Source organism: Adiantum capillus-veneris, chromosome 10, assembly GCF_014529385.1.
Source record: "Adiantum capillus-veneris isolate H3 chromosome 10, ASM1452938v2, whole genome shotgun sequence".
Lineage (NCBI taxonomy): Eukaryota > Viridiplantae > Streptophyta > Polypodiopsida > Polypodiales > Pteridaceae > Adiantum > Adiantum capillus-veneris.
The window spans coordinates 45,748,329-45,757,535 of record NC_140940.1 but is presented as its reverse complement, the minus strand read 5'-3'; the positions used below and the strand labels follow the sequence as shown (position 1 = coordinate 45,757,535).

Genomic DNA, 9,207 nt, shown 5'->3' with positions numbered 1-9,207 from the left:
TCTTCCCGAGCACTCACGAGTTCATCCTATTTTGCATGTTATCCGTTTACGAAAACAGCTAGGAAAGAATGATAATGTCATTGATACAAGTGTGTTAGTTGACATTATAGAACCGCCAAGCATCCCTCATGAACCCGAAAAGAATTTGGATTCTCATGAGCTTCGCACCAGACATCATGTCAGGTGAAAGGTGTTGGTAAAATGGCTAGATAGACCCGAAGAAGGTTCTACATGGGAGAATGTCTCCGCACTTAAGAAACATTTTCCTACGTTTGTTTTCGAGGACGAAAACGATTCCAAGGGGGGGGGGGGGGGGGGGGGGGGGGTAATGTAAGGACACGGGTCCTACGGGCAAAGCCACCGGCACGGTCGGACAATGTGTACGTTAGGGGGAGGCTATAAGATAGCATGGTTGGGTGGAGACTAGCACACGACATTCCTCCCCTCCTTTGATAGAGAATCTGATTAGATTCCCTTTGAAAGAATTGAACCCAAAATTGTACCACGTTTGCTTTTTTGATCGCTCGTAGTTTGGGTTGGACAATTTTCATCTTCTCTTGAATGCAACATATCAATATGCATATGTATTATGCGACTATTGATGATCACTATAACTTCCTTGATTTTAGTAGGTCCCCTATTTTTACATCTTCCTACTTGCTCTATCTTTTTGAAAAAAACCCCAATTATCCCACTAGATTTCCTCCCCCCTACACTAGTCCTATGCCGGCCCCTCACCATCCCCTCCCTGCTTCACTTGCCTTCACTTGTCTCCCTCCATCGTCTCCTACTCAAAGTGCTTGGCCGACCAGTGTCTGCTGCACCACCATATCCGCTTACTTGCATCCACCTCACACTACAGTGTGCCTCCCTCCCATTGTTTTCCATTGTCACCATCCCCAAATCTCTTTGAATCCTTTATATGGCAGCCACTATACCACGATGACTCATCATCATGATGATGTGCACATCAAGGAGCTCGATAACATCCAACAATGTAGACACACAAATTACCTACTGGCTATCAATCAGATCAGCTTAAGTTGAGACAAAATAAAAATAAATCCTACGTGGATATGGATTAAATGGGATCTACAGTTGCAAATGCAAGGCTAAAAGTAGACTCGGGACATTTCTCACTCTATTATCTTGAACCAACGATGTCTCCTTAAGAACCCACATGCTCTAACTGCTACGCTTGCATGTGACTACTGTAAGTTCGGGGTAAGTTTGTAAATTTGGACTGCCCAATCACCCACGATCTACGGGCACCCTGATTTTTGCCTCCACCCTTCACCCCATTTGAACATGCCTGTGTGAAAATAAACCCCGGCAATGGCTCGTTGTTCTTCTGCATTTGCAAATGAGGTACGAGTCGAAGACTACGCTGGCCGCCATGGTAAGAAACTCTGTTTCTCTTTGGGTCCCCCCCCCCCCCCCCGGGCGGCCACCAAATCTTCTCTCTCTACCTCACACACACACACGGTTACTTTTCTCAATTTTCGAGGTTGATGCGGTTTTGTGTCCATAGAGCGGTGCCAAATCCACTGAAAAATCCAGGGGAGAAGCAATATTCGCTACACCAGTCAAGCATAGACAGAAAGAGCATGATGAGGAGTCGAAAGCAGTGAGTTTCTCCTTTTTGACCAGACTAAAAGCCTGTGTTCAGAAGAAGGATTTGTACAAAGTCAGTAGGATACACACTGAGCTCCACAATAGTGGGTTACTTCAGAAAGACACATATTTAGGGAGCACATTGGTGAGTGTGTATGCCAAGTGTGGTGCCCTCACAAAAGCAAAAGAAGTTTTTGATGGACTTCCTATCCGAACTGTCATCACTTGGAACGCATTGATTGCAGGCTATGCCCAACATGGCTATGGCAATGAAGCTCTTTGCTGTTTTCACCAGATACGAAGGGAGGGCCTTTTTCCAGATGGAATCTCCTATGCTTGCACCTTGAAGGCCTGTGGCCTTACACAAGATGTTGACATGGGTGAGAGAATTCACGATGAGGTTGCTAGTCAAGGGCTGTTGGAGAAAGATGTCGTGCTTGGCGGTGCTTTGGTCGATATGTATGCCAAATGTGGCGCCCTTAGGAGAGCACAAAAAGTTGTTGATGACCTTTCTGTTCGAAATGTTGTCTCTTGGAGTGCGTTGATTGTAGGATATGCCCAGCATGGTTATGGCAAGGAAGCTTTGCGTTGTTTTCACCAACTGCGAAGGGAAGGCCTTTCTCCAAATGCAATCACCTATGCTTGCACCTTGAAGGCTTGTGGCCTTACACAAGACCTTCACACGGGTGAGAGAATTCACGATGAGATTGTCAGCCAGGGGCTCTTGGAGAAAGTTGTTGTGCTTGGCGGTGCTTTGGTTGATATGTATGCCAAATGTGGTGCTCTTGCAAAGGCACGAAAAGTTCTTGATGAGCTTTCTGTGCGGAATGTTGTCTCTTGGAGCGCGTTGATTGCAGGATATGCTCAACATGGCTGTGGCAAGGAAGCGCTTTGCTGTTTTCACCAAATGCGAAGGGAAGGCCTCTCTCCAAATGCAATCTCCTATGCTTGTACCTTGAAGGCATGTGGCCTTACGCAAGACGTGGACTTTGGGAAGAGAATTCATGATGAGATTGCTAGTCAGGGAATTTTGGAGAAAGATGTTGTGCTTTGTGGTGCTTTGGTTGACATGTATGCCAAATGTGGTGCCCTTTCGAGGGCGCAAAAAATTCTTGATGAGCTTTCTGTCCGAAGTGTTGCCTCTTGGAGTGCGTTGATTGCAGGATATACCCAACATGGCTATGGCAAGGAGGCTCTAGGCTGTTTTCATCAGATGCGAAGGGAAGGCCTTTCTCCAAATGCAATAACCTATGCTTGGATCTTGAAGGCGTGTGGCCTTACACAAGACCTTCACATGGGTGAAAGAATTCACAAAGAAATTGCTTGTCAAGGGGTGTTAGAGAAACATGTTGTGCTTGGCAACGCTTTGGTCGATATGTATGCCAAATTTGGTGCCATGATGAAAGCACAAAAAGTTCTTGATGAGATTTCTGTCCGAAATGTTGCCTCTTGGAGTGCGTTGATTGCAGGATATACACAGCATGGTTGTGGCACAGAAGCTCTGGGCTGTTTTCATCAGATGCAAAGGGAAGGCCTTTCTCCAAATGCAAGCATCTATGCTTGCACCTTGAAGGCATGTGGCCTTACGCAAGACGTCGGCATGGGAGAGAGAATTCACGATGAGATTGCTAGTTTGGGGTTGTTGGAGAAAGATGTTGTGCTTGGTGGTGCTCTGGTCGACATGTATGCCAAATGTGGTGCCCTCACTAAAGCAAGAAAAATTCTTGATCGGCATGGTCTCCGGGATGTCGTCTCTTGGAGCACGTTGATTGCAAGATATGCCCAACATGGCTATGGCAAGGAAGCTCTGGCCTGTTTTCACCAGATGCGAAGGGAAGGCCTTTCTGCAAATGGAATCACCTATGCTTGCACCTTGAAGGCCTGTGGTCTTACGCAAGACGTCGACATGGGAGAGAGAATTCACGATGAGATTGCTAGTCAAGGACTGCTGGAAAAAGATGTTGTGCTTGGCAGTGCTTTGGTTGATATGTATGCCAAATGTGGCGCCCTGACGAAAGCACAAAAAGTTCTTGATGAGCTTTCTGTCCGAAATGTCGTCTCTTGGAGTGCGTTGATTGCAGGATATGCCCAACATGGCTGTGGGAAGGAGGCTCTGGGCTGTTTTAACCAGATGCAACGTGAGGGTTTCTTGCCAAATGAAGTCTCTTGGATTGCTCTTATAGGAGGATATGCCCAACAAGGGCTGGCTGAGGAGGCTCTGAACTGTTTTCATTGGATGCAACTCGAGGGCATCTCCCCGACTGCAATCTCTTTTCTTAGTGTGCTGAGTGCATGTAGTCACTTAGGTCTACTGGATGAGGGCCAAATGCTTTTTGATAGCATGAGGGAAAAATATGGCATTATACCAGGCAAAGAGCACTACACTTGCATGGTTAACCTTTTCGGGCGGGCAAGGCATTTTGACAAAGCTATGAGAATAATCAAGATGATGCCATCATCTGATTATCCTCCAGTTTGGTCTGCTCTTCTAGGTGCCTGTCACAAATGGGGAAATGTGGAGCTTGGAAGATTGGCTTTTGAGCGCGCAATAGAATTAGATAAAAGTGATGCTGGAACTTATGTGTTAATGAGTGACATTTATGTAGCTGCTGGCATGCAGGTGGCGGCGCAAAACATTACATGCATGAGAATGAGGAATAGTGCTCGGAAGCTCCTGGACTGATGCCAATGGAAGGTTCATAGTTGTGCTAAGCAGACAAAACTTAAATTGTCCTGCAAGGGTATTCCCCAAATTGGCTATTCTGCCAGCATGATGAGAGTATGCAACTGTTCGAATAAAGCCAAGATGCCATTGCCTACACCAATGCTACCCGAGTACTTGCACACAGTAATGGCCTCACTAACATACCCAAGCAAGCCCACGCTCTTTATCTGCACGCAGGAGACCCGAGAGAGAGAGAGAGAGAGAGAGAGAGAGAGAGAGAGATGAAATGTTATATTAACGTCTTCAAAAGGCCAGAATGACCTATGAGACCAAACTGATACAAAAGTGGTGAATCTGTTACAATGTCTGGGTACCTTAGTACTACAGTACTAAGTGTGAAAATAAATGTGAAAAACTAAATACAAAGTATTAAATAAATTTCTTAGGAGCATTTTGGGTGTCTGGTTAGAATGTGTCTAATCCTTTGTTGTAGTTCCTCCGGTGAAGTGTGCTTCTGCATCTTGGTCGTGGTCGTCTCGATTTCCTAAGCTCCATCGCTCTGTCAATTAGGGTGCCTTTGGTATGAATGTGGGTACTCCTTTGTGCTGGCTGCTGGCCTCTTGCTTCTCCTTCCACTCTTGCTTCTCTCGATCCGAAGAGATCTGTGATCTTCTCTGAGGTTGTAGTGCTCTTTGTCTTCTCATTAGATTATCCCTGTGCCAATGTAGTTCTAGTAGGTACAAGCCTAAGCATCTTTGATCTTGGTATTGCATGATTCTATCTAGAGGTCCAAAGCCTTCTTTAAAGAGGCAATGAAAATGCCCACGTATCTCATAGTATATTGTGCAGTGGCATATATAGTGTAATTCTGTCTCCGGCTCCATTCCGCATAACTTGCAAATTCTGCTCTGAGGTGGGATTCCCCTAAATGTGCCAAATTCAATTTCCAACTGGTGTGAGGATGTACGAATCTGACCAATAGCACATCTCAAACCATGAGACAGGTGGGTATCCATGTAACTCGGGTGAATCACAAATCCATCTTCAGATAGTTGTAGGAAGTTTTCTTTGTAGTCGGCCATCTTCGTGCCCAATTCTTGTGTAGGGTCTACCCATGTCCTCTTAGTATCCAACTGTATAAGATCGTGTCGGATGATTTTATTAATCTCCGTTCCTGTAATTGCCAGTGATGGAGCCTCAAGAGAGTATTGGAAGGGGGGTAATCTTTCCATACTGAACCCGTGTCTCTGAAACCACGAGGACAGTTGCGCATACCAGCATGATGTATCCCCTTTCATTGCTAATTGTCAAGAGGATTCGAGGGCCAGTCTAGTATATCGGCAATTATTTGTATCCCATAAACCATGTATGAAGGACACTGATCTGGTAAGAGCTTCAATTTCTATTGGAGGGGCCGCTAGTTCAGCTCGGGTAATCGCGTGTGGTACGGAGGCCTTGGCTCTAATCATTCGGGAAATCATGGTCTCTCCATTGACTTCCAATTATCTTGATCCACAGATGGTCCCCAAATCTGGACCCCATAAAGCATAGCCGAAGCCACCACAGTATCAAAGAGCCAAAGTTTTGTTCGTGGTTCCTGGACCTGCACTTGTGAACACATCCTCTCCAACCCTCCCAAGGCCGCAGAGACTCTGGATAATCTAGCATCCGCTGCTTTCTTAAGAGTAAACTTTGTTCTTGCAAATACCACCCCAAGGTATATGTATGCATCTGTGTACTGTACTGTATCTTGGCCATATGCAAATGTAGGTGCCGATCTCCTAACCCACTGCGGTGTGGTGTTAAACACCATAACTTTGGTTTTACCCAAGTTTAGAGATAGTCCACTGTCCTCCGCAAATTTATGCAATGCATCTAGCTGCCTCTGCATTCCATCTGATGATTCTGCTATCAATACAATATCATCTGCATACAATAACAAAGGGATCCATGACCTTGCAAGTTGAGCACCTCTGTCACCCTCTCTATCAATGTAATATGATACCTCATCTATGTACATATCAAATAAAGTAGGGGACAATGGGCATTCCTGCTTTACTCCGACGGTGGAATGAACAATGTCGGAATCCCCTTCTGGAGTACATACATAGCCAGTTACTGACCCGTATAAGGCCATGATCCCCCAAATAATCTCTTTGGGGACCCCTAACTCTTGCATCCTGCACATCAATCTGACCCTTGGTACTGTATCAAAAGCTTTCTGAAAATCCACAAAGCAACAATACATCCTTCTCCCGTTTGCTCTTCCTTCCTCAATAATGGCTCTGAGCGTAAGAATATGATCTAAAGTGGAATAACCCCTTCTGAATCCAGCTTGTCTTGTTGCTCTTATGCCCTCATTCTCTGCCCATCTACTCAATTTTTGTTCAAGAATGGATGCATACAGTCGGGTCAAAGTGTGACCTACCATAATGGTACGGTAGTTCCCGGGTATCATAGGATCCCCTGACTTGAAAATAGGTACGATAGTAGATAATTTCCAAGATTCAGGTAATCCTTCACACATGACTCGATTAAACAGACGAGCAAGGACTTCTGAAAGTAGATCCCTGGCATGGATCAGATGTTCTGCTACTAAACCATCATGATCATATGATTTTCTTGTCTTCATCTTATCAATGGCTTTTTCCATCATTTCCGTAGTAAAGAAAGTACTAGTAGCAGGGCATGGCTCTAGTGGATCTGGCAATGGAGGCTGTCCACATACCATATATAATGATGTTACATATTGACCCAAGATCTCAGGAGAAGTAATTTTCGGAGGTGGTGAGTGCTCGTGAAATAAGCGCCAGGCCTCATGTGAGTCCTGACTCAAGAAGAGCTGATATAAATCCTTCTCCAGTTTGGCTAAAAATGCCCTTTTCTTGCGACGTACCATACGTCGAAGATCAATCCGAGACTGCTTATATGTGATGATCCCAAGTGTAAGCTCTTTCTGGACCTGGGTTCTCATCTCTCTGCATTCCTCGTCATACCAACTGTTTTGAGGCATGTTCCCAGATCCTCTCTTTTGATCAGGTTGAGTATGTGGGTATGCCTCTTGTGCTGCTCCATGTAGTATCTTTGTTAACTGAGAAGTAATCTCCTCTACAGTATATACTGGCTCGGCTGCCCACATCCTATTATAGATCTTTTCCACATAGACTGAATCAGTTTCTGGCGTGAAAGTATATCTTGTGTGTGTCTTCTTCCTTTGTACTTGAGAGGCATTGTATTGGAAGGAGATTGATAAGGTCAAGAGAGCATGATCCACTGCAATCCCAACCGGTCTGTGTCCCACCTTAAAGTACTTGATACTAGAAATAAAGCTTGGTGAAGTCATGACATAATCCACTGTACTGGCCCCATGCCTGTGCGAGAAGCATTTGAATCCCCCAGATAACGGGAAATTCTCTAGACCATTAAGTATGGCCAAACCATGTATAGTTGCCATCTCCACGAGATGTCTCCCATATTTAGTGTGTTCTTTATCCTGTGAGTTTCTAGTAAGCCCCCTCTGTGATAAATCCACTTCTCTGAGCATTTCCTCAGAAGTATCATAGAATACTGCTTGAGAGTTGGCCGTTATGACATTAAAGTCTCCTAAGAGAACGATGTCTCCATCTCTAGAGAACTCCCATATGTCATTATTCAATATGGAGAAAGGGGACTATCCTTTAGGTGAGGAGTAGACTGAGGTACTTGGAGGGAAGTAGCATATAGCGATATATAGAAATCTACCTGTCTCGGCTCTCATTCTCACCCACATATACCTTGCTTACTCATCTTTCCTGATAATCTGTAGTAGTGTTTTCAGCTCCTCTTTAAATAAGACTGCTACTCCTCCTGAACTCCGTCTACCCTATAGAGATCTCTTGTCTGGTCAACCAACTGTTTCCCATAAATAACCCTTCACATGTGGCATACGCTGTCCTGGTATTTGGTGTGTCTCTGAGTAGAAAACTATGTCTCTGTCCCTAAAGCTGTCTTCAAAGGCACCTACATCTAGCCTATATGATCCATTAAAATTCCACGCCGCTATCTGGAGCGTCGCCCCATAGGTCTCGCACCGTCATGCTGAGCGCTTTTCCAGAACCACTACTTTCCCTCCTCTATAAAAGGCGATTTTCCCCTTTTCTCTTGCTGCCCTGATCTCTGGCATCAACTCTTGCATGTGTGCCACTTGTGCCAATGTAAGGTCATCTCCGAGGAAAATACCGGTTTTCTTAAGAGTTGACCTCTTCTTTAGAAGTTCGTTCCTTATTTCTATATTCGGGAAGCGGAGAATAAGTGCCCTATCCTTTACGTTTCCCTTCTCATTGATTCCTTTCTTTCCCACTCTCCATGCACTTGTGTGAGTAGGCTCTGTGATGCCCATGCGTTGTAGCAGTTCCTTCACTTCTTCATCTACATTCTCTTTGTCTTTGACTCCTGTGACCCTCACATGCAGAGCCCGATTCTTCCTTTTCTGCTCTTCCTCAATGGTCATATTAATAATGGTAGAAGTAGGTGTGGTCTCGAGCATCTGGGCCTTCCCTTTCTTGGCATCCTCAATCCATTTCTCTGCTTCATTAACCTTTTCTTGTGTCTTAAAAAGACGTTCCGCCCATGAAGATGCCGTTTTCGATTTCTGTTCATCTCCTTCCCGTAGAGCTTTCATTTGATCCTTCATGTCCTCGAGCTCCTTCAGCACCAAAGGTTGGTCATCTCCCTTCTCCTTAGTTGCAGATTTGCAAGCCGCAAGTTCTCCTTTTAGATCCTCGATTATTGCATCTTTTTCCCCCATGTGCTTTTCCATACTTGTTCTCCATGCTTCAAAACTTGCTACTGCCTCATCGAGTTTCTTTTGCATAACGCATTCTGTTACATTTACTTCGGCCTTGATTAGGTTTCGTAATTCCGTTTTCAAGATCTGAATCTCCTCATTC

The 9,207-nt window shown here is 45.0% G+C and overlaps 1 protein-coding gene across 1 annotated transcript; it reads left to right on the top strand.

The window, feature by feature from the left end:
- Positions 1–1,196: 1,196 nt before the first annotated feature.
- LOC147448778 (pentatricopeptide repeat-containing protein At4g18520, chloroplastic-like) lies at positions 1,197–4,577 on the top strand. The gene is made up of 2 exons (XM_086521273.1): positions 1,197–1,399; positions 1,532–4,577. Exons 1-2 carry the CDS (start codon positions 1,364–1,366, stop codon positions 4,295–4,297), a joined length of 2,802 nt encoding a protein of 933 aa, XP_086377399.1. The 5' UTR covers positions 1,197–1,363; the 3' UTR covers positions 4,298–4,577.
- The last annotated feature ends 4,630 nt before the right edge of the window (positions 4,578–9,207 follow it).